Below are 26317 nucleotides of genomic sequence, written 5' to 3' on the forward strand. Positions count from 1 at the left end.
TGGTTCTTTGCTTTGGAGAAGAAGCAGGTGGGTGCCAGGAAACACATCTGTGGACATCGTAGTGCTCATGGGCACCATATTAGGGACCACTGTGATAGAGACAAGGGCAAGGGATTGCAAATGGGAAGGGTAAAGTCAAATTGGGAACCGTTGCTAAAGCTGATTCTCCAACAAAAATACCTGTCTAATGATTGTGAATGGTTGACTTATTCAAACTTTAGGTACGTACGTGAAAACGTCTTAGGTGTACTATAAAAATTCATAACATTTGAATTGGTTGGGGAGGGGGCTTAAGAATCCTACCTTGATCATAATTCATAACAGCAAGCTTGCAGTCCAGATCTTTACAACACTTAGGCCGAAGTTCTGATAAATGAAACACAAATGTCCAATTAATTACTGTCCCAAAAACACTCTTAAAAGATGTGGAACAACCTTCTGAGCAGTATTATTACTAGGGTGCAATGCAATACTACAGTACTGGTCCATTTAATCTCCTCTTCTGTCATATGAGTAGTGATAGATTAATTACAGAGTCACCTTCATGTGTTAAGGACTCCTCTTTGGACACTTGTTTCCTTGATCAGTGTCCTAGGAAGTAATTGAAGTTCTATGCATGTTCTCTTATACAGCTTGATTAAACTATCTGGAATATACAACAGGAAGCAATAGCTGTACAATAAACCACACAGAGTGGTGTTTTTAGAGTATATTGACATTAATGTTATTTCAGAGTTTTTTCCATAGCTGCACCAATCTGAGCTGTCTAAAGGTTTTCTGGGTCCCAGAATATACACTTGGGTATCATTTCTTTCTTTTTCATCAAACCACATCTAAAGACCCACCCTTTTCGCTTTACCATTTAATCTTAATTCCTGTCTGAAATGAAGGACAGGTATATGCATGCATTAATGTTGCCATCCCCTTTTAAATGAAGCTTCTTTGTATACTTACTCCCTGGACCCAAAAGAGTTGAGAAAGAAGCTGCTAGCATTGAATTACCTTCCGTACTTGACTCAGATCTTAGTTGCATAGTTGTGCCACTAATTTGTATTGTCTTTATAGTATAGTAAATTTAGATTCCATTTTTTTTTCTTTCTACCCTGTAACAGGTAACAGTAACAAATAACCTCCGTCTCATCAGGATTTGATTTCAATTTGTTCATTCTTAGCCATTCAGTTTGTTCCATCTTGGTCTCTCTCAGGTTGTGTTGACTTTCACTCATAAAGGTAGCCACACACTAGATTTAATCCTTCATACAGGGTTAATCTGGAGTCATTTGTGAACCATTGCCATGGTCAAATTATTTCTTCATTAGGGTCAGATTGAAGATAACTGCTACCTCCCACTTGGGCAGCAAGCTGATTTACAGCAACCTGCGAAGATTTATGGATCCAATGGGATTCCCGAATGCTCTGTGGGATAGCTCTTGGCCTGCGGGCAGTTCCTTCAATCGGCTCATGCATCACCAGGAGCTGGGAATCATCAGTATATTGATGACAACCAACCATGAAACTATGAATGATTTGTTCTAAGGGCTGTACATAGAGATTGAAAAGCATGGGCGATAGGATTGTACCCTGTGGAACCACACAGGATACGTCCTACACTGAAGAGAACTGGTTTCAAACAGTAACCCTGTTAGTCTGATCCAAGAGGAATAATTTGGATGAATGCTTGTCAGAGATGCTTTAGGCTGATCCTGCACTGGGCAGGGGGTTGGACTAGATGGTCTGTATGGCCCCTTCCAACTCTATGATTCTATGAATTTGAACCAATTCTAATGCAGATCACCTGATACATACTTCTGTCTACAAATGTCTCAACAAGATGGCATGGTCCACGGTATGAAAATCTGGAGATAAATCCAATAGGATTAACAAAGAGGCATAGCTTTTGTCTACATTCAGATGGATGCTTTTTAAGCAGTCGATAGAGAACCACCTCTTTGAGTGGCTGAGAGAAGGTCTCCTGAATTAGTGATTTATGAAAGACACTAAATACTCATTGAAATTGGCCTTACCTGATTTTAGCAGCCAGAATGAGCAAGGATCAAGAATACAAATAGTAGCCATCACAGTTCCTAGGATCCTGTCAATATCCATCATGGCAGCTCTGTCAAAATGACCATACAACCTGGTGTTGTATTAGGCATTTTTTCTGATTGATTTACGCTATAACTGGTTTCAACATCACGCTATTTTATTAGCAAAAACCTTGGCAGAAGTATCACAACTAACTATCTGTTCCTCAGACAACAAAGACTCAGATTTAGAAGTCAGCAGATGCTGACCTAATGTAAACAATTGGGATGATCATGTACTAGCTAATGTGTGGTAGAGAAGTAACATTTCTTTGCTGTTGTCACCACCCCTTCATAGGTCTTCCAATTGCTCTATAGCACAATCTGTTAGATTCATTCTTCAAGTCACCCAGTTCTAGGGTTGCCAGGCCCCCTCAACCTCCCGGCGGGGGACAGGGGCCTGGCACTTACCTTTGGGGGGAGGGGAGACCGTGCGCAGAGCATGCGCACGCGCCCCCAGAGGCGCAATGACGTCACTTCAGGAGTGACGTCATTGCGTGGCCCCTGGGCAGGCCCGTTTTTGGGAGCTGTGGAGCACTCCTGCACTCCACAGCACTGGAAATGGGCCATTCTGCCACAGATTGGGCCCATTTTTGAGGCGCTGTGGAGTGCAGGAGCATTCCTGCACTCCGCAGCAGCTCAAAAACGGGCCAAATCTGTGCCCAAATGGGCCCATTTTGGGTGCTGCAGAGTGAAGGAGTGTTCCTACGCTCTGCAGCACCTCAAAATGAGCCCAATCCACAGCAGAATGGGCCCATTTTGGGGCACTGTGGAGCACAGGAGCATTCCTGCACTCTGCAGTGCCTCAAAATGGGCCCAAACCATGCCAAAACAGGCCCTGCGCTCTGCAGCTGCTGCACTTCTGCACTCTGCAGGAGTGCAACAGGCCAAAACGGGCCCTGCGCTCTGCAGCTGCTGCACTCCTGCGCTCTGCAGGAGTGCAACAGGCCAAAACGGGCCCTGCGCTCTGCAGCTGCTGCGCTCCTGCACTCTGCAGGTGCTGAAAACGGGCCCGGTTTGCCATGGATCGGGCCCGTTTTGAGCACTGCAGAGCACAGGAGCGCTCCCGCACTCCACAGCGGCCCCGATCTGGGCCAAAACGGGCCCAGTCCCAGTGGCTGTGGTGCACAGGAGCGCGCCACACCGTGGGGGAGCTCACAAGGAGAAGGCACGTCCCCCGCTGCTCATGTAAGTGGGGGTGGGGAGTGGGGGCAGGGATCCCCTGCCCCCACTGGGGGTCTGGGATCCCTACTCAGTTCCATGTTGAACCACATGGTAAAATTTTGTCATATTGATTTCAATGGAAGGTGTTATACCCTGCCTTTCTTTCCAGTGGAGAGGGAGACAATGCCACTGGAGGGCGGGGGGGGGGAGATGCACTAATGCACATTGCACACATTCTCTCTTCCTGCCAATGGAGTAAATTAGGTGGTGTAACATAACATAAGGGCTCTCTCCTCTTTGGATCAAATTGGTGAATGCTGTTAAGGAAATCAAGATGCTGCAGTGCTGGCCCACTGCTTGCTTGCCTACTGCTGCCACTTCACAGTAAGAACCAAAATAAAACACACAAACTTTTCAGTAGGATGGATCCATTATAACATCGTTCCCTGGATTTGGCTCACTGTTTCGGAAGCCTCTTTAATTTCCATGTGTGTTTTTGGCTCATTTGTTTCATTTTGCACACTCCTACTGGAAAACAAAAAGCTCGTAATTAAGCTGCTGATGGCTTATCACAATCAGCTGGATCTCTCTTTGTTTTTGTCTTGCAGAAAGTGAGTGAGAAGGTTGGTGGAGCAGAAGGAACCAAACTAGATGAGGACTTCAAAGAAATGGAAAGGGTGAGTCTAAAAACAATTAGTGTTTTATCTTAACAATAACCGTCCCTGACAATGTTATTTTTAATTAAGAAATCTGAATCCCAGGTAGCCCTGACATTAAGCCAATATAAAGCTCTTTATGTAACAAAGGGCTACATGATGGCTGAAAGTCTTAGCCTGACTGCAGCCACCACTCTTTAAAGGTCCAGCACAGAGCAAAGAGGAGCAGTCTTCTTTTCGCTTCCCCTTCCATGCCATACAGCAGTCAAAAGGGGGTGAGGCCATGGGACCTGTGCCCAAGAGCTGACCCAGGGCATGAACATTCAAAGTTCTGCCCCTTCCCAGCTCCACTTGAGGCAGAACAGGTGCTCCAGCTTATGGCAGGGAGTTGGATTTAATGGATTTAAGAGAGGAATGGCTGCATGGTCAAGAGAGTTGGTTTTCTATACAGATTTGGGCATCCTGCCTTATTTATTTATTGTAAACATTTATATCCCACATCTATTATGTGTGAGACGAATAGTCAAGATATATAAAATGCAATGATTAGACAGAACATTTTAACTATAGCCAAGTCGACAGTCCACACTCTGCACCCTATGGTTTGGATCTGAAATCCTGCCTCCATTTGCTATTGCGGAGGCAGTATTCCACTCTGTAGTACTTTCCTCTAATTTTGAGTACTTTTTCAGTTCATTGAAAGATCTGTTCTTATGTGAGCAGAAACTTTTAGCACAACACCACACAGCGAAAAGGGTGCAACACAAGTGGAAGCAAGGCTTAGGATCCAGGACAATGCTATAATCAAAAATGTAACAGACCAACTAAGCTTGCTGTGTGCAATGGATTCAGTCATTATTTGCATCAACAAAAAAAGTGCCACCCCAAGCCAAGTTACCTCCTAAATCCATTAAGTTTAGTAGTGATTCTGTTTAGGAAACTGGTCCCCAAAGAGAGCCAAATGCTCATATGTATAAACATAGTTGTTATGCCTAACTAGTCGCTTGGGTCAACAGTATAAACTTATTCATGAAAATCACATGATCTGTTTTTCTGCTACCACTAGAATTATGGAAACTTATAGCAATAGAGGTCAAAATGTAATCATTAACTTAATTTATTTTATTTTATTTTATTTATACCCCGCCCTCCCCACAGATGGGCTCAAGGCGGCTAACAACATTAAAAATACATTAAAAGTCACAAAACCATAAAATCAATAATAATTTTTAAAACGTCATTAAAATAGTCCAGGAGCAGGCTGTTTAAACAAATATTGGGAGTCTGTATATGAGCATAGCAGATGGCCAAGGGCAGCCCCAGAAAAACTGGTGGTCTTAGATGGAAGAAGGAGGACACCCGCTGGCACTCAGCCAAAGGCCTGGTGGAACATCTCCATTTTACAGGCCGTACGGAACTGTAACAGGTCCCGCAGGTCCCGGATCTCCAGCGGGAGAGCGTTCCACCAGGCCAGGGCCAGGGCAGAAAAAGCCCTGGCCCTGGTTGAGGCCAGTCGGATGGGGCCTCAACTTAAAGGTTGAAGACATTATAAAAAGAATACCCTGAACAAAGGAATATTTTGCTTCTGCCTTTTCCTCTTTGTTTGGCTATCTACATCTATTTTAATTGGTGGGTTGTCAAGTATTCCTACACTGAAATGTCATGATTACTAGGTATAAGTAGACATGGGCACAAACAGCATTACGAATGGAAACAAGCCGTTCATGAGGCTCCATTCTAAACGAACAAGTGGTCATTGCAAGCCTTGTTCATTGCCTTCGTCAGCCATTCGTCAAGCCAGACAGTCTGGGGCCTTTCAATCAATTCCCCTGGCAACAGCAGGGACTGAACTCTGTCTGAACTCTTTCTGGCTTTCCTTCTGGATTTAACCCTTCAAAGTACTTCAAGCAGAGTCCCATTTTTGCCACTGTGAAGAGAAAATGTCAACAAAGGGGGAGACCCATGCATCATGCCTTTCCCAGCATGCAATCTCTCTGAAACTTGGGAGGTCTTCGGAGGACAATGAGGACTATGTCCCCTGCAAATTTGGTGTGTATTGGACATTGGGAAGGTCAGTTTGTAACCCCTCAAAGTAGCTTCCAGCAGAGAGTCCCGTTTTTGCCACTGTGAAGAGAAAATGACAACAAAGGGGGAGATCCATGCATCATGCCTTTCCCAGCATGTAATCTCTCTGAAACCTGGGGGGGTCTTCGGAGGACAATGAGGACTATGTCCCCTGCAAATTTGGTACATATTGGACATTGGGAAGGTCAGTTTGTAACCCCTCAAAGTGGCTGCCTTCCAACAGGCAGTTCCGTTTTTGCCACTGTAAAGAGAAAATGACAGCAAAGGGGGGGACCCATGGATCATACTTTTCCGGGGGTGCAATCTCTCTGAAACTTGGGGGGTCTTTGAAGAACAGTGAGGACTATGTCCCCTGCAAATTTGGTGGGTATTGGACATTGGGAAGGTCAGTTTGTGGGGTGTTTAAAGGGCCCTGCCCCTTGCATGTGGCAGGAAAGGACCCTTTAAACTATCAGCTGGCAGGCGGCAGGGGGGAATCCCCCATGCCACCTGCCAGCTGATAGTTTAAAGGGATCTTTAAAGGGCCACGAACAATGAACATGTTTGTGAACAGGGTCATGTTAGTTACTGTTCGTTGTTCGTTGTTCGTGGATGGCAGTGGACAATGAACAGCTTGTTTGGGTTTTTTTTCCGTTCGTGCCCATGTCTAGGTATAAGTTTGCTTGTGCTGATGTACAGATGTGCCAGGAGGGCAATGACAAGGAGGCTTAAACCTTCTCTCTGCCAGAGGCACAAAAAGGCCAAGTGTACATTAGGCTGTATAATGTGGCCTTTCTCCCAGTCTAGTGTACGCTCATGAACTGATCCTAATAAAAAGGTTGTTCATTTTCAGTGATCATTCAGCAGTGGCCAGTTGGCCACCATATTTTACAGTGATCTGAGGCTTGTTACTCTTCTTTGGACATCTTTGTTTGTGCTCTTCTGGAAACACTGATTACATGTTGCACCTTATTCCAAACTCCTAGCAAAAGCATTATACCTGATTTAACTGTTACACTTCCCACCTGAAAAGACAGCTCCAACCAGTAAATGGTGGAGTGTAAAAGCACTTCCAGATTGCTGTTTTTATTTGCCTGACCTTATGAAGTCCATCAAAGCTTTCTGGTGTTCTATAATCCCACATGTTGTTCTTGCACAGCCTTTTTCAGACAGAAGCCTATCAACTGTGTGTATAGGGATTGAACACGACCTGCAATCTTCCTGATACATGTGGTTGCTATGATGTGTGAACTGGGCAATGTATTTATCATGCATGTACAGCCTCATTATGTATGAACATGATCCCTGATAAATTCAGTGGTTCATTTGTGAGTCCAGAGCAGTACTGTTACCCAAACAGGTCTCCTTAATTAATTGGGGTAATTAGCATTACAGGAGATAAGTGAGAGGAAGTAACTAGGAATCTCCACCGATGTTTACAAAGATTATTCCCTTGGAGAACTCTCAAATAAATCAGGCAGATGTTCAACAGGAAAGGTTTTTATTAAAGAAAAGTAAAAGGCAAATGAACAGAAAATCACATGCAGCGAGTATATAAGGCTAACTATGAAAGTCAGGGAGGAAAGTGGGAGAAAGAAGTTTCAGGGAGGGCAATAATTACCAGTCTCAAAAAGAAGAATTCCTCAGAGGCAGCAAAATGACCAGCATTTCACAGAAAAGATAAGAGTCTCAAGCAAGCTTGAGGGTGGGTATATGAATCCAGAACAACTGGGGAGCCCAATTATAGAGCAAAATGTTCCCTGGGGCAAGGTTGACATCTTGCTCTCAAAACAATGGCTTGATGGTTTGTCCGGAGGTAGAACAATACATTGGGAGAGGCATCAAGTGACTATCTGGGATAGGCTATGGGTGAAAATATTACTTGATGACCTGTTAAGTATCGGATGGGAAAAGTTCTCAGGTTTGCTGAATAGCTTTGATTAGGATATGTGGGTGGAGGGGAAGTATAGCAGGGCATTGATGGGATTAGACATGGGTTTTCTTAGGAACCCTCTATCTTTGTGTCTCTCCAGGGCATGGAGGGGCCATCAGTCAGCCAACTGCTTCTGACTCATGTTCTGGTAGTTTTGCAGGCTCCTGCCCAGATGGCATCTGCTATGGGCCAGGCGGTACCTTGGACTTATGAGAGGCATTTATGATGTTCCATCCATAAACTGCCCTCTTAGGGCCAAACTACAAGTGACGAATGACACAGGTTGGACACTTGTCAGCTTCCCTCAAGTTTTGATGGGAAATGTAGGCAGCTTGGTGGAATGTTGGACAAGTGACAGTTGAAAGGTCCATTGGACAGCAGTCAGAGAGCCAAGCTGCAAGACCAGGATGCCTACATTTCCCATCAAAACTTGAGGGAAGCTGACAAGTGTCCAACCTGTGTCATTCGTCACTTGTAGCTTGGCCGTTAGAGTGAGGAAGGAGTCTGACTGCTGACAGTATGTGCATGGTAAATACGTGTGCTGCCTTTGTTCACACAGTTTAGTAACAATGCATATCAGGATGATCTATGCACAACTAGTAGACTCCTGATAATGTGCAAAGGTATGAAAAGGACTCCTATAAAAATCAGTTCAAGTGGCAAAGGGGCCTTGCAAATTTTAAGTCCTCCCAGCAAACAAGCTGTATTGATGTACTATAGATCACTCCCTCTTTATGGCTATTCTCAGAGGGGAGAGAAATCCTTAATCCAATTTAAAGTTCAAAATATCCCCAAGCTGTTTCTCTGAGAGAGAAGAATCTTTTAAAAATGCATTGCCTTACTTTATTCTCATTTCTCATTTCTTCAGATTAATCTTGAATTGAAAATCTGCCACCTTTATAAAGCCTTTCTTACAACCAAGTACTGTCTGGATGGGGGAGCGCCTCCCTCAGGCAATGATTGGCAAGGCAAGGAGAAAGTTCAAACTGAGAAACCACAGGAAAGCCCATATCCATTTAAAAGAGCCAACTCTCGACAAGATTAGATGAGGAATGAAGACATGATGGGTATATGAGGAATGAGAATAATTGCCACGTATAAAAATGCAAGTTTAAATTGCCCTTGTTGCAAGCATATACTTGACAAGGTTGATCTGTGAGGCTGAGCTGAATGGAAATGGTTGGTTATGTGCCAAAAATTGGCAAAAAAGCTACTTTTTTACAAGTCACTTAGACCTAGAAAATCTAAACAAGCTTCCTGATAAACAATGCAGATCCAATTATACACCTAGATAGATACACGACAAGTTTATAAAACTTTGGGACTGACCAATTGCCATGGTTCATATAGATAAAAAAGACATGCAAAGCAATACATAATTTTGAAAAAAAATGTATTTGGTCTAAACATTACTGGAATTGAAAACTTTCCATTATTAATGGAACTTCCTTTGCTGTAGTATGAAGAATTGTTCTGATGAGTTGTGAAGTGCTCCAGTTCTTTTATAATTAATCTGACATTTGTGTACACTGTTTGAACTTTTTATATTTTTATTGATAGTAATTTAAAGCAGAGGCTTCTCTGAAAGTCATGCTGCAGTTTTATGGTGACTTATTTTAATAAAGTGTATAAATTTTGGAAGCACAGTTTAATAAACTGTGTAAAGGAAGCATCTTCATCTACTTCAATGGGGCAGGTCATGTATGAGTGATATTTCATAGTCCAAGCCTTGTGCCTCTTAAATGAGGGATAGTTCTTGCCAGGGCTTTTTGTCTGGGAAAAGAGGTGGTGGAACTCAGTGGTGGAACTCAAGACCGCACAATGACATCACTTTGGGTCAGCTGGAACAAGGGAGGAGTTTTTTAAAGTTTAAATTGCCCTCAGCGGAAACGGTCACATGGCCGGGGGCCCCGCCCCCTGATCTCTAGACAGAGTTTAGATTGCCCTCCGCGCCACTTGGTGATGCAGAGGGCGATCTAAACTCCCCTCTGTCTGGAGATCAGGGGGCAGCCCCCCTGGCCATGTGACCATTTTTAAGAGGTGCTGGAACTCTGTTCCACCACGTTCCCGCTGAAAAAAAGCCCTGGTTCTTGCTTTGATTTAACATTTCCTTCTCCTGATTTAACTAGATGAGCACCTATGCTACCAATGCACAGCAACCCTACTATTTTCTTTAAGGGAGTATTTGTCTGCATTTGAAGAACGAGCAAAAACTGATGAATCTACAGTTTGGAATTATATTAACTTCTACAGCACATTCTTACCTTAAAATTTTATGTTGATACTTAAAAGACTTCACTCAGGGCACTGCTTTGCTAAGCCCTTGCTAAGCATTGTAATGACTCATAATAAACACTAATTATTCCCAAGTCCCTGAAGAGCTTACTGTTGTCAGGCCTTAAAGCAGGTGGGCAAGCATTATAAAAAGAGGACATGGAGAGGAGATTATTAAGACCCAGGCATATAAGAAAATGTGTATGCATACAGAACAGTGCAGGCATGCATGGATAAAAGCAAGTAGACAACAGTGTTACCTAAGCAAGTGCTTTAGCATTATTGTCAGGTTTCTGTACAAGCGATTAGCAAGTTGGCCCTGTTCTTGTTGCTTTTGCACTAGTACAGTCGGACAAAGGATCTGAAGTGGCTGCGGCGTGAATTTTGTATGAGCATGTGTGGGTTGTTGCACAAAAGGCAGAAGCTCAACAAGATGCTGGGGGGGGGCATACGCTGTTGCTAGAAGAGAAAAGATCAGAATGCAGGTCTGATATTGATCCTTATAGAATTTTATTTATTTAGTGATTTGTTATTTCTACTCTCTTCTAAGGAGCTCAGAGCTCAGAGCAATGTACTTGGTTCTCCCCTCTTCTACTTTATCATCAAAACTACCCTGTGAGGTAGGTTATGCTGACAGCAAATGACTCTCCCAAGGTCACCTAGTAAATTTTTTATAGCAAGCTGAGATTTGAACTCATATTTTCCTGATTCTACTCCATCCAGTGGCTACTATAGGGTCTTGGATGCTTCTGTGCATTAAAAGACTAACGTGTGAAGCTACAGCATTATAAATCTTCCATTGCAGCACAGGATTCTGCCAGATAACTCATTAGTGACATGCAGCAAGTAATTAGTTGTGTTCATTGTAATTATTGACATTGTCATTGTTTTTGTGTCACATATCATATCAGGCAGAGAATAATGGAAGAACAAGCACGAAAAGAATGGGAGAGTATTGAATTGGTTTCTCTTTTTTATATTTCATGTTGTAATTGCAGAAAGTTGATGTCACCAGTAGAGCTGTGATGGAAATAATGGCCAAGACAATAGAATATCTTCAACCAAATCCAGGTAAGGATGCTTCTCTATGAATCAGAGGACATTTGCATCTAGAGCTTACCCTATCTGAAGGCCACTTCAGATAGGTTTTTTTAAAGAGAAGAGAAATATATTTATCTCTGCCTTACAAACAAAACATAAATCATTGCTCATATTTTTTTTGCAGAAGACTCCTCTCTGTTATTTTCTTTGTCTGTGTTTGCCTGTTTATGATGATTCAGTTTCATAATGAAATTCTAAAGCAGAGGAAGATGTTCCTCCTTGAAGTATATCGTACTCTGTAAAGTTTTCTGGAGCATTACCACTATTTTGTTCCACGATAAGACATGGGAAGCTAGGCTATAAAACAAAACTGGGAAATCTACTTGGGTAGACCTAATCTTGTTAGCATACACCTGAAATGTTCTTTATCCTAAGAGACATCTTTTAATTGTTTTTAATACTCTTTCTGAACTACCTTTCCTTAAAAACTTCACTTTATATTACGTTTTGTATTATCTAGTACATTTTTTCTCCTACTTCTAACAAGCTCGGGGTGGCAGAATAATTCTCCTCTCCTCCAGTTTTTCCTCACAGGAATTCCATGAGGTAGGTTAGGATGAGAGAGGGATACAGAGAATGGTCATCCACTGAGTTTTATAGGTGAATGGAAATTTGGACCAAGATTTCTTCAGTCCTAGTCCACACACTAACCACTATACCACACTGTCTCCCATAAGTGGCTTGGCCTCAGATCTCAGTTTTAGGCCAGCATTCTAACCACCATACCAAACTGCCTCCTTAGTTATATTATCAGTACCTGTCAGGACTACTTTGAACTTTACACAACAACAACAAAAGAACATGTTTGGAACGTATTACGTTGTTTTATGTTGTTAGGTTGGTTAGTCTTGTCCAGTATTTTGTACTCTGACTGGCAACTATTTTCCATGTCCAGAAACTAGACATCAAATCTGGGAGCATGTGTATGCTGAGCATGTACTGAGCTGTGGGCCCTCCCATGCTTATCACCACATTCTTATCACTGCATGCAAATTGGGCCTGGAATCGTTGCTGGTTCTGGCTCCTCGTATGTTTACTTATATGACACATATTGTGAAAAGTGCATAATGTGTATTTGATTCACAAATGCATAATAATTTTACATGTGCATATACACTGTGGCTCTCAGATAACAGGTGGTAGTACAGGATGTTCTTCATAGCAGAAGCTTGAAAAAGTATGATCAGTGGCTGCTGGGTGGTTCCCAGGCCCTTAAGGATCCTCAATACACCAGCTTATGTTTCCATCAGTGCCCTTGATTTGTACTTCATTTGTCTTCAAGGTGCTTGCTGCTGAATTAGGCTAGCAATTGTGACATTAGCTGAATTTACTTAGAATTTAGGGGGGGGGAGGAGGAGTAAACTTCAGGTTGAAAATGTAAATAATATAGGCTGCTCACAATCCAGTATTGACTCAGTCTCTCTTGTGAGTAGAGTCAAAACACTGTTTATTTGTAAGGTGCTGACTCATGAGTTGCGTCTATCTTTGAACAAAAAGAAATGGGGCCTCACAATGTTTCTTGGATGTTGAAATGCTGTTGTTTCCCCTTTAGGGTGTACCTGGGCATTCACAGACTTTTTTTAATAATGGAGGTCACCTATAGGACAAGCCACAACTGAGTTCTGCAAGGGAACTCTATAATAGCTCTTGCCTAGATCTAGTGTTTGCTGTTACAGGAAGGTTTGAGGATTATATGAGAACTGGTGTTCCTAGACAGGATTTACAGTGGCATAAACAGGCTGCTTGATGCTTGGGGATTTCGTAGAAAATAATTCTTATTATTGTGCATTGTGTTGGGGTGGATCCATTGGATACTATGCAGTCATCTCTTCCACAGAGGCCAAGTCAAGAGCCTACTGATGTAATCAGAGCTGTTGTTTATTAAATGTTTTGCATTCAGGTATCTGTACCCAGTTACAATAGTAATAAAGGATGCTTTTGTATTTAAATTGCCTCTTTTCACTTTGAAATATGTAAGAGTACTGGTTCTCCTTGCACTGCCTTTTTGTATACTTATGCAGAGTGGAGGGGGAAAGAGTTTGGTGTATCCTCTGAGTTCATGCTGGGTTCTAAAATAACAAAGAGGTGCTATTGGTGGGGGGAAGGTTGACTCATGAAATGAGATATCTCCTGTTCTGGCATTGCATTTCCTCTGAAGGAGCAAGTTCATAGCTTGGGGGTGCTCCTGTACACAGGCCTTCTCTTGGATAAACAGCTGGCAGTGGTGGCCAGGGGTGCCTTTTGCCATCTTAAGCTGATGATTCAGCTGCAGATCTTCTTGGGCTGGGGGAGGTGGGGGGCTATTGGCCTTCTTTCCTGGTTTTGGTATTATGTGTGTTTATGGTTTTATTGAATTATTTTATGTATAATGTATTGTCGAAGGCTTTCACGGCCGGAGAACGATGGTTGTTGTGGGTTTTCCGGGCTGTATTGCCGTGGTCTTGGCATTGTAGTTCCTGACGTTTTGCCAGCAGCTGTGGCTGGCATCTTCAGAGGTGTAGCACCAAAAGACAGAGATCTCTCAGTGTCACAGTGTGGAAAAGGTGTTGGCAGGTCATTTATATCTACTCAGGAGGGGTGGGGTTGAGCTGAGTCATCCTGTAAGAGTTTCCCAGGGTGTGGAATGCTAATGGCGGGAGGCTTCACTGTATCCTGAGGAGGTTCTTTTGCATATGGATTGGTGCTTGATGTGCTAATCTTCTCTGCAGGGCTATTGTCGGGTGTAGAGTGTTTTGTTAGCCTGGTGTTTTTCAGAACTGGAAACCATGCTCTGTTCATTCTTAAGGTTTCTTCTTTCCTGTTGAAGTTTTGCTTATGCTTGTGAATTTCAATGGCTTCCCTGTGCAGTCTGACAAAGTAGTTGGAAGTGTTGTCCAGTATTTTGGTGTCCTGGAATAAGATACTGTGCCCTGTTTGTGTTAGGCTATGTTCAGGCACTGCTGATTTTTCAGGTTGTCCAAGCCTGCAGTGTCTTTCATGTTCTTTTATTCTTGTCTGGATGCGACGCTTTGTGGTCTCGATGTAAACTTGTCCACAGCTGCAGGGTATACGGTATACTCCTGCAGAGGTGAGGGGGTCTCTACTGTCTTTTGCTGATCGTAGCATCTGTTGTATTTTTCGGGTGGGTCTGAATACTGCTTGAAGGTTATGCTTTTTCATAAGCTTTCCCATCTGATCAGTAATTCCTTTGATATATGGCAAAAACACTTTTCCTGTAGGAGACTGTTTTTCCTTGGTTGTTTGATTCATCCTGGGTTTGATTGCTCTTCGGATTTCATTTCTGGAGTAGCCATTTGCCTGAAGTGCGTGGTTTAGATGATTAATTTCCTCATTGAGAAAGTGCGGCTCACATATCCGTCTTGCATGATCCACTAATGTTTTCATTATGCCTCTTTTCTGTCGGGGGTGGTGATTGGAGTTTTTGTGTAAGTACCGATCAGTGTGAGTTGGTTTCCTGTAGCCCTTGTGACCTAACTGAAAGTTTGCTTTGCGGATGACCAAGGTATCCAGGAATGGGAGTTTTCCCTCGATTTCTTTCTCCATTGTGAATTGTATGTTAAGGTGGATGTTGTTGAGATGATTCAAAAACCCCATCAATTCTTCCTCCCCATGGCTCCAAATGATAAATGTATCATCCACAAACCGAAACCATATGCTAGGTTTGTGGGGTGCTGATTCTAGAGCTGTTTTTTCAAAATGTTCCATGGCGAAACGTCAGGAACTACAATGCCAAGACCATGGCAATACAGCCTGGAAAACCCACAACAACCATAGGCAAAATAAAACAAAAGTTGAGCGGCACCTTAAAGTCTAATGATATTTTATTTATTTATTTATTTTATTCAATTTATATTCCGCCCTCCCCGCATCAGCAGGCTCAGGGCGGATTCCAATTAATACAATAATATAAAATACAATACCTTTAAAACCGATAAAACATCTTAAAATATTTTTAAGACACAAACAACAGACAATATAGCAGCAGGTTTTTTTAAAAACATATGGCAGCAGATTTCACCAGCAACCCCCACCCAACCACCTACAGAAATATATGACAAAGGCAGGTGGTAGATACCCTTTGTAGGGGCAACTATCTCTAGGTGGCTGGCAGGGAAGCCTAAAACGTCAACCATATGCCTGGTGGAACAGCTCTGTCTTACATGCCCAGCAGAAGGATAGCAAATCTGGCCAGGCCCTGATCTCTTTAGACAGAATGTTCCACCAGATTGGAGCCAGGACCGAGAAGGCCCTGGCTCTGGTCGATGCTAAACAGGCCTCCCTGGGGCCAGGGGCCAGTAGCAGCTGTTTATCATTAGAGCAAAGCGTCCTCCGGGGCTCATAGGGGGAGAGACGGTCCTGTAGATATGCTGGACCCTATCCGCATAGGGCTTTATAAGTTAATACCAAAACCTAGAATCTGATCCGGTGCTCCACCGGTAACCAATGCAGCTGACACAATAACGGTGTTATATGTGCAATGCAAGGCACTCTGGTGATGACCTGCACTGCCGCATTTTGGACCAGTTGTAACTGCCAGATCAGGTTCAGGGGAAGCCCTGCATAGAGTGCATTACAGTAGTCTAACCTAGAGTTGACTATTTCCTGGACCACTATAGTTAAGTTGTGAGTGGAGAGATAGGGAGCGAGTTGCCTGGTCTGTCGAAGATGGAAAAATGACGACTTGGCAACTGCTATGATCTGGGCCTCCATATTCAAGGAGGCATCCAGAATCACCCCCAGGCTCCTAACTCTTGGGGCCAGTGTAAGCACCACCCCATCGAGTGCAGGGAGCCGGAGTCCCGAATCCACATTCCCATGACTCAAGTACAGGATCTCCATCTTCGAGGGGTTTAACTTCAGCTGACTGTGCCGCAACCATCCAGCCATGGCTTCAAAAGCATGCTCCAAGACATCTGGGGCCAATCAGGCTGGCCGTCCAGCAACAGATATAGCTGGGTGTCATCAGCGTACTGATGACACCCAAGCATGAAACTACGCACCAGCTGGGTGAGGGGGCGCATATAGATGTTGAACAATAGTGGGGAGAGCATTGCCCCCTGCAGTACACCACATACTAGTGGGTGGTGGAATGACAATTCCTCCCCAAGTGCCACCTTCTGCCCCCGACCATGGAGAAAGGAGACAAGCCACTGTAGTGCCATCCCCTGTATTCCCGTGTCAGCAAGGCAGTGGGTCAAAAGATTGTAGTCAACCGTATCGAACGCTGCCAAGAGATCTAGTAAAATCAGCAGCGCCGATCCACCTCAATCCAGGTGTCTGCGAAGATTGTCCATGAGGGCGACCAGCAATGTCTCGGCTCCATGGCCCAGGTGGAAGCCGGACTGGAAGGGGTCCAGGGACAAGGTCTCCTTCAGGAAGCTCTGCAGCTGTTTCTCCGCCGCCCTCTCAATCACCTTGCCTATAAACAGGAGATTCGAGACTGGGCGGTAACTGAGTGGGTCAACGGGATCCAAAGATGGCTTCTTTAAAAGGGGCCTCCCCACTGCCTCCTTAAGCACCCTGGGGAAAACCCTGGAGCCCAAGGACTTGTTAATGATAGCCTCCAAAGAATCCCGTAGTCCATCCACACTAGCTTTCACTAACCATGATGGACACGGGTCCAGGAGACAAGTGATAGGCCTCACCACTTGCAGAATCTTGTCCACCTCCTCCCCTGAGAGAGGGCTGAAGTGATCGAATATTAACCCCAAAGACAGCCAAGGGGCCTCTAGTTCACATACTGTATCAACTGTGACTGGCAAATCGCAGTGGAGGGACAGGACTTTGTCAGCAAAAAAAACTCGCAAATGCCTCGCAGCTAATGGCTGAATTCAAATGTTGATGGTCTCCATAGGATAAGGAGTATTTCAGTATGAATCTACCTTTTCAGAAAGGTATATGAAGCTTCACATATCTATCTGACAAAGGGGGCTGTGACTCAGAAAAGCTTGTACTGAAAATGTTGTTAGTCTTTAAGGACTTGTGTTTTATTTTGCTGCAACAGAGACAGACTTAACACAGCTACCCATTTGCAATCTAAAGGAATACATCCAGGGCTTTTTTTCAGTGGGAACGCAGTGGAACGGAGTTCTGGCACCTCTTGAAAATGGTTACATGGCTGGTGGCCCCAGCCCCTGATCTCCAGACACCTCTGCACGGGCAATCTAAACACCCCTCTGTCTGGAGATCTGGGGGTGGGACCACCGGCCATGTGACCATTTTCGCCAAGGGCGATTTAAACTTTAAAAAACTCCCCCCTTGTTCCAGCTGGCCCAAAGTGATGTCATTTTGTGGTCCTGAGTTCCACCACCTCTTTTCCCAGAAAAAAAGCCCTGAATATACCCATACAAAGTAATAGGAGGAGCCGGGGGTCACATGGCGGTTCTTTAGAGGAGGTGTGGAGGCATCAGCAGTCAGGCTACTGGCTGGGCAGCTTTCCTGAAACTTGGGAAGAAGGTGAGAAAAGTGAAAGCTGAACCAGCATTGAATTAGTTGGTATGCATGTCTTTTTCAGCTGTGAAGCTAGGAGAAAGCCAGGCATATATCACAGGTGAAGAACCCTCTGTGGAGCGCTCTGTCTTCAGCCTTACATTTGCATCTCTTCTCCTCTCCCCCACTCTACTCTCTCTTGCTGATTCGGCTGTTTATCTGTTTGCAGCTTCCAGAGCTAAACTCAGCATGCTCAACACCATGTCCAAAATTAGAGGCCAGGAAAAGGGACCTGGTTATCCTCAAGCTGAAGCGCTGCTAGCAGATGCAATGCTGAAGTTTGGCAAAGAACTTGGAGACGAATGCAACTTTGGTAACTTGGGTTTTTTCCCCATTTAAATCTGTTCAGTACCATAGACTTCCATGATGACATTGAATTGGATCTTGCTGGTGTTTAGCATCATGTACCGGAGAATAGAATCTGAATCTTCCGGTTGGCATGCTTGCTAGGAAAAAGTTTATTCCTCTATCCAGAAGTCAGATGGGGCATGAGTTGGCATATCTCTGAACATGTGAAGAAGGCACTTTCAAGAAAGAGTCACTACAGCTAACCATTGTTTGGATTTCTGTTTGGATTTCTATCTCTTCCTCAACTGTTTTCTGAGTGGAATCTAGCACTTTGTAAATTAAATATTTACACCAAGATTTCAGTTCGAAGTAAATGCCATATCTAAATTAATCTAGATCAAATTAATCAGTATAGCACTATATTATACTAGATTCACAAATGTAAGGTTTTCTCAAACTTCCTAAATAGATAACAATTCTTTAAGACTTAGGACTGGTTAACATAAAAAGACATTTCCACATCCCTGCACTGTATGGATGAGCTATTAGAATTTGGAATATGTATGTACAGTGGTTTTTGTCTGTGATTTTAAAAGTATAGATTTCTCAAAGCACGTAACAACTAGTATTGTTGCTTCCAGAGAAATTAAGAATAGAACATTAGTTCTGTAGTGAGTTTTGTATGACCATATTTATGTGGGGACATGTACTTTTTGTAGTTACCTCAAGTTAAAAAAAAGTCCTTGTTTTTCAGGCCCAGCTCTTGGAGATGTTGGGGAAGCTATGAAAGAACTTTCTGAGGTGAAAGATTCATTGGACATTGATGTAAAACAAAATTTTATTGATCCCCTTCAAAATCTTCATGACAAAGACCTGCGGGAAATCCAGGTATGGGTATAAATGGAGGTTTGTTAAATAATTAACAAGACATTGCAAGAGGTGGAGAATTGTAAGGGCTCAATTATCTTTAGTCAGGTAGTCCAAGCGCAGCATCCCACAGACGTTGGAAATTATAACCTATAATTGGTCAGCAGTGCAGTGTGCTTGTGGAAACACTCCCTGCCTCCTTTTTTCAGCACCACCTGAAAAAACTGGAGGGCCGACGCCTGGACTTTGATTACAAGAAGAAAAGGCATGGCAAGATCCCCGATGAAGAGCTCCGTCAAGCTCTGGAGAAGTTTGATGAGTCCAAGGAAATTGCTGAATCGAGCATGTTTAACCTGCTAGAGATGGATGTGAGCAAATGCTTTTGATTGCCTTTTCACATTGACAGTTTTTGTTGGCAGTTAAATGAGATTTTGAAAACCTAAGATCTGATTTTTTTTGTTTGTGTTTCCTAGACTCTGCTCCAGTATGCAGTTCTAGTTTTCAAACATCAGTTCTTTTGAATATCCTACTGGAAAAGTGAGCTATATGCCTGTGATCTCAAAACCAAGACTAAGAGGAGTTAGCCGTGTTAGTCTGTAGTTGCAAAATAGTAAAGCTGCAAAATAGTAAAGAGTCCAGTAGCACCTTTAAGACTAACCGAGAACTTTCGAGAACTACAGCTCTCTTCATCAGATGCCTGCATAATGTTGGTCAGTCTTAAATAAAGTTGGTTAGTCTTAAAGGTGCTACTGGACTCTTCACTAAAGCCAAGACTGCAGCTTCAGTCACTAAATGATTTTATTTGCGATCAAATTTTGTGCAAATGGGGAGAAAGTTCACTAGTAATCCATTTGACCAAGAGTTGGACATAAATCCTGGAGATGGGAATTAAAATAATAGTTCTTATCTGGTTATACATTCAATGGATAGGAGGTATTGTTACATACCCTGCACCTTCTGATCAGGATGTATTTTATAAATCAAGCTCAAACTAAACCAACACTATATACGGATATAATAAGAACAATGTAATAAGAAAAATATTTTGTATAATTTGTTCTGGTTAATTAATAAAATTTTAATTAAAAAAAAATAAAAATGTCAAATCAGTGGTGAAATAGGATCAAAGTCATTCTTGGAACTTTCCTGCATTCCACTGAAACTGAATTCAGTTTCTGTCTAACCTCTTTGACTCAGATCTCAGCTACAACTGACGGTAGACGTGTTTTTTTTTAACATGTCGGGGATGCAAATTTACCTGGGAATTGTAGCTGAAAACAGCATTATATCCCTAGTGCAGAGAGGCAGGAGAGAAGAGCTTTTCAAAGACAGAGCTGCACGAGATTGCTGGGGGAGAAGAACTTTGCAACTGTTTTCATGCAGTCTCAATGGAGAGATGAACTACCAGCTCTTCCCCTCCCTTGCCTCCCTGCACTAGGGACAGGGTCCTGTATTCCTCTCTCTATTGAGATTGCAAATAAACAATTTTAAAGTTCCTCTCCCCCAGCGATCTCTCACGGCTCTGTCTTTGAAAACTGTCTTTGCAAAGCTCTTCCCCTCCTCTGCCTCCCTACACTAGGGACATAACACTGTTTTCAGCTTCAATTCTCAGGTAACATTGCGTCCCAAAACATTAAAAAACATGTCTGGCGTCACTTGTAGCTTAGCTCTAAGAGGCTGACTAAAGATCGAGGTTCGCGTTTCTTTCTGAGATGAAGAGGGACAACTTTCTCTTCCTTGTTCCAAAACGTTGTTCCACTGTTGTTTGTACCTCACAGACCGACATAAACATTCAAAGTGCAACTTGAGGAGTAAAGGGTTCCAGTTTACAGCATCCAAGGTTCTTACTCCTGAAGTAAGGAGTCCTGTTGCTTGAAAGGCCAGGCTAGGGCAACCGCCTGCAAGTGGGGTTTCCTCTGAACAAGCATCAAACCCTGCTGTTTTAAGCAACAAGCTTGCAAAAGACGACACTCCATTGAGGAGAGGCAAAAGATGACACACTGTTGAGATCAATAGGGACTCTTGAATAAGCTCCTGGACTGTGTGTGACAAGACCTGGAGCTGCAATCAGTGATACCCCTAAGGATGAGGGGCTGCACCAGCTGTTTCTGGGATACATTCTAGATAAAACAGCAGATGTGGATGTATCAAACCAGTTCATCGTAAAACAATGCAGAAATCCATGTTGAACGCATGTGCTGCAGTAGTTGCAAAAAGTAAGGAAAACTTCTTCAATTAAACAGGCGAAGTCTGTGGAATACGTGAGAATGATTTTAAATTTCACTCTCCCCTTTGGCATTCTACAAAGGACTTCAGTCCTGTGTGTTATACTTAGAAATATCTCATTAGTCCATCGATTTGTATTTTAAATTTACAGCGCAAGAGTGAACTTTCAGGCTGTCCTCAAGGGTGAAATGTAACTGCTCTTATGTTAAGTGGTTCTGCATATGCGCTCAAGCTTAGGGAGATAAGGAAACCCTGGCGGGATTGGATCCAGATCCATTTAGTCCTGTATTCTTTAGAAAAATGACACATAGTAAAAGGCACTAGCCGGTCCGCCAGCAAATGGCCAGTGGTCGAACAGCAGACTGCCGGCTGCCTTCTGCTGGCTGTTCTGTAGAGGGGCCCTTAGCACATATCCAACTCTGATGTTCAGTCCTGGGTGAGGACCTTGTTCACTTCTTCAGCACCAGATGGTTGGTCCCAGAAGGAAGCAGTGTAAATAAGTTGAATGATGATATTGAAATAAGGCTTTATCTTCATGTCCTTCCTCAGATTGAACAAGTGAGCCAGCTTTCTGCACTTGTACAAGCACAGCTGGAGTACCACAAGCAAGCAGCCCAGATCTTACAGCGAGTTAGTTCCAAGCTGGAGGAGAGGTAATACGCATGTGCTCACTAGGTGTCAGTGCTGAACCGGAAAAACTAGCATTCAGTTATATTGTATTTAGCCTTCAACGTTCAGTGAAATCCTAAGCAAGGTTACTCCAGTCTAAGCCAAGTAAACATACTCTAGAAAAACAGTTTTTGAAGTGCAGCTTAAGGCACTTTCACATGTGCTGAATAATACACTTTTAATGCACTTTTCTGTTCATTCTCTGATACCGTGCAGGGGATCAAAGCTCCTTGTTGACTCCTCTCAATTTCCTGATTGGACAAAGGAACTGAATGCCTTGATTTTCCCATTTGTAGCTTGTACAACATAGAGAGTTTTGTGTGCTGGAATTGGGGATGGGGGAGCCGATCCTTAACTGCATCATGCCTTGAACCCACAAAGTCCTAGAGCGGAACTACAAGTGACAAAAGGCACAGGTTGGACACTTGTCAGCTTCCCTCAAGTTTTTTTTTTGAATTTTTTTTTACTTTTTTATTATCTACATTAACTAACAATACAGAGGGAAAGAAGGGGGGCAGGGAAAGGAAAGAAAAAGAAACAGCAACATATAACAACACTACACTACAAATAATGCTTTCCCTTCATACTGCCATTATTAAAAAATTAAAACTTTGTAAGATATTGATGGAGTGGTTGAGCTTGCAAAATACAGATTACAATCCAAATTAAGTCTTCCTCCCCCCCCCCCGGGCCTCGGACGCAGTTCTCTCTGAGCAACTGCAACCGCAGTGCTCATTCCCTCCCCCCCTTCAGACTTCAAATCCTTTTCTTCTTGCTTGGTGTCTTGCTGAAATTCTTGATTTTTGTCCTCAAAATCCCTTAGTTGATCTTCTGATGTTATCTTGTAAGCTTGATCTTTATAACTAAACCAGATACCTTCCGGAAATAGCCATTTATACTTTATTCCACGTTCCCTCAGAAGAGCTGCAAACTTTTTATACTTAAATCTTCTTTTCCGAACTAAAAATGGAATGTCCTTCAGTATCTTAACTTTATTACCCAGAAAGTCCAGATACGCATTGTATGAGTTGTATAGGATAGAGTCTCGGATCCTCTTAGGTGAAAAATCGATGATGATCTCACGAGGCAGCTGACGCTTCGTTGCATATTTTGAAGAAGCCCGACAGACTTCCAAAATGGCGCTTTTTACCTCTTCTTTAGTTGCCCTCACGGGTGTCACCAATAGTTCCGAGGCCAGACCCCATAAATCCTCATTTTCCTCCTCTTTCACATTCTGGAGGCGCAAAATTGTCTGTGTTCGTTCCACTTGTAGCCCGATCGGCTGGTTCTCCACCAGCTTTAACTCTTTGTTCATTGCCCTCACGAGTGACGCATTTTCCCGAGCAGACTTCTCCGCCCCCCCGCTACTTCCTTAATGGTTTTTACTTCGCTCTCAAATAAGCCCACCCTTTGATCTGTTTCATTCAGCTTGTCAACAAAGGGCTTTATGGCTTCGATAACCGACCTCTTCACCAAGTCCTTGAGCGACTCTCCTTTCCCCTGCAGGGCAGCCGAGATTGACTTGCCCAAAGCGGGACTCTGCTTTTTCGCTGCCATTTTAGGGGGGGGGACCGCCGACCAAATTCTGAAACTCAGCGAGGGGGAAGAATGAGCCTTCTTAGCTTCAGATCCCACCACTCCTTCGCGTGCGCTTGTAATAACAGAAGGGATTAGCTTACTTACAGGCTTCCGCCTAGTTCTGCTCTTTGCCGTTTTCCATGGCCCGGCAGCATTCAAGGTGCCGCGCACGTCTGCTGGCCTCCATAGGAACAAACGGGCAATTTACCCCCTGCATCGATTTCAGGGGGCTCTTCCCGCCGTGTTCCGGACCCTACCTCCCTCACTGGGAGTTCTGGGGGCTAATCTTTGCAGATCAGCCGCCCAGTCAGGCTGCTCGGGCGCTTCCTCCCGGACCTGCAGAGAGGAGCGTCCAACATGGCCGAGAAAACGAAAACGAATCCAGCTTCCCTCAAGTTTTGATGGGAAATGTAGGCAGCTTGGCGGAATGTTGGACAAGTGACAGTTGAAAAGTCCATTGGACAGCAGTCGGAGAGCCAAGCTGCAGGACCAGGATGCCTACATTTCCCATCAAAACTTGAGGGAAGCTGACAAGTGTCCAACCTGTGCCTTTTGTCACCTGTAGTTCCGCTCCTACTCTCTCTTTGCTTTTACTTTCCTTCTTCTTGGCAATTGCTGGACCTAGACAAGGTCTAAGTTTAAAAGAAAAACACTTAAAACATGTTTGAAAATCTTTTGATTTTTTTTTAACTAATCTTGGCAAAGCTGCTTCAGCTTCTTTGAATTTTCTAGCGTTTTGCCTGCAGAGGACTTCTCAAATTTACACCAGCTGGTGTTCTTGGCAAAATATGATACAAATGTGAATGCCTATGCAACTCATCTGGCAAACAGGTTGAATATTGGCTTACTCCTGTACAGATTTCCACAGGTGGGTCCTAGTTCACATTCAGTGGGAGAGTGACGTAAGTCTGAGTCTCACTCTTGTGCCCCACTACAACCTACAACTATGACCGCATGACAACTAGTTCCTACATGCTAGTTATGTATGAAACAAATTACATTTAAAGGATAGCAACCAACGGTTTGTTATCATATCGGAAGCAGATATCCAGTATATTTCTGCAAAAGTCGTTGCCAGCCTGTTATTATTTGATATCTTTAATTTGATGATCAAATGATGCGCTTTAAGACATTTATTGGTTTCTGACAGTTTCTGATGGTGGGTTGCACCTGTGGTACCAGTTCCTTTAATTTTTGTTTGTTTGTTTAGGTATTTCTTTAGAAGGAGAAACAAAATTGAGAGTATAGTCTGAAAGAGAGTAGGAAAAGAAAATCGAAGGGGAAGAACAGAGGAAGGCAGGAGTGGTTAAATACTAACAATCAGTTGTATTTTTAGTTTTCCAGGCTGAAAACTGATGGCTATTGCCTTCATAATAATTCAAGCTACAGTTTATATACTTACTTTAATGATACTGCTTATTTGGCCAAGAGGTCTTGAGAAATACCATACTAAATACCAGGGCTTTTCCCCAGCTGGAACTTGGTGGAACGGAGTTCCGGAACCTCCTGAAAATGGTCACATGGCTGGTGGCCCAACCCCCTGATCTCCAGACAGAGGGGAGTTTATATCGCCCTTTGCGCCACTCCCCTTTGTCCGGAGATCAGGGGGCAGGGCCACCAGCCATGTGACCATTTTCACTGAGGGTGATTTAAACTTTTAAAAACTCCCCCCTTGTTTCAGCGGACCCAAAGTGATGTCATTGGCCCTGGGAGCATGCGTGCACTTTGCGCTTGCACATGTGGTACCAGGGGCACCACCTCCTGCCAAGAGTTGCCCCCTGTGCTGTCAACCCACTGAGTTCCACCACCTCTTTTCTCAGAAAAAAGCTCTATTAAATACAACAACAAGCAAGTGATTTTAAAATAACCTAACATTCACCACACTTTCTTGCCTTGCCTCTCCCATGGTAGCTTTAAATGCCTCCTGAGATCCTGTTCCTAAAAGTCTGGATACTTACTAGATATCCACTTCCAATATGATGATAAGCCATTTGTTACTATAAATTAAATGTGACATGTTTCATGCAATATTACTTACATCCACCAGGATTTAAGGGCAGGAGGGGGGAAATGCGCAAATTGTGCTCTTGGGGCAGAAATCCTTGTGCCAGTGGAAAAAACTCTGGTGGATCCAAGCCAACATCTTGGTGCTTAGGCTTGAGTGATACATGTATAATATGCTATAATAGCTCTTTTCTCATGTCCCAGCAGAATAAAAGAAGCAGCAATACAGCCCAGAAGAGAATATCAGCCAAAACCTCGCATGAGCTTGGACTTCGGAAACAATGAAAGCTCTCAGCACAATGGAGGGATATCTAATGCCACCACCCCTAAGCCATCAGGTAAGTGGAACAGGACAAGGGAGGCTGAGGAAAATACAGTAGCTGGCCTGAGGGTAGCTTGGATAGTGTGTGAAAGGGGAGACAAACAGTTCCATGAATGACTTACATATTGGTGGTAAGGTTGAATTCATACAAGGTTGAATTCATACATCTCTTCTGCAGTATGATACATATCATGGGGTAAAAAAGGCACAGAAGGTGAGAGCTGTTTAGTGAAAGACAATCTTTATTTGTAACTACTAAAGGAAGGTAAGCTAATAGGTAATTAAAATTATACATACAACAAGTAGCCAGCTAATAAGCGACAAAAGGAACAAACCTATACAATAGCAAGGCTAGGCGTCTGCGTGCCACATGGACTTGCTAGTAATGAACCATTTTATAGTTTCTTAACAGGATTGACTCTGGGCCAAGTTATACTTCCGGATTAGGTCTCTTAGAATCAAAACAAATATATTAATGCTATAATGACCAGAATTTAGATCTTGCCAGATCCCAACACTCCCCTATGTTTTGGGTAGAGAACAGGCCAGGTCTCATGCAAGCTTTCATTGAAACACCCTTATACTGATACAAGCAAAG

The 26317-nt window shown here is 43.3% G+C and overlaps 1 protein-coding gene across 1 annotated transcript in view; it reads left to right on the top strand.

The window, feature by feature from the left end:
• Positions 1-3901: 3901 nt before the first annotated feature.
• The window catches only part of SH3GL2 (SH3 domain containing GRB2 like 2, endophilin A1), a 29775-nt gene continuing 7359 nt past the window's right edge, over positions 3902-26317 (top strand). Inside the window, exons 1-7 of the mRNA XM_054987037.1 lie at positions 3902-3925; positions 11174-11246; positions 17935-18078; positions 18808-18941; positions 19130-19288; positions 21696-21799; positions 25605-25735. Of these exons, the coding sequence (XP_054843012.1) occupies positions 3917-3925; positions 11174-11246; positions 17935-18078; positions 18808-18941; positions 19130-19288; positions 21696-21799; positions 25605-25735 (754 nt within the window). The 5' untranslated portion in view covers positions 3902-3916. The remainder of the gene's footprint in view (positions 3926-11173; positions 11247-17934; positions 18079-18807; positions 18942-19129; positions 19289-21695; positions 21800-25604; positions 25736-26317) is intronic.

This window comes from Eublepharis macularius, chromosome 8 (assembly GCF_028583425.1).
Source record: "Eublepharis macularius isolate TG4126 chromosome 8, MPM_Emac_v1.0, whole genome shotgun sequence".
Classification (NCBI taxonomy): Eukaryota; Metazoa; Chordata; class Lepidosauria; order Squamata; family Eublepharidae; genus Eublepharis; species Eublepharis macularius.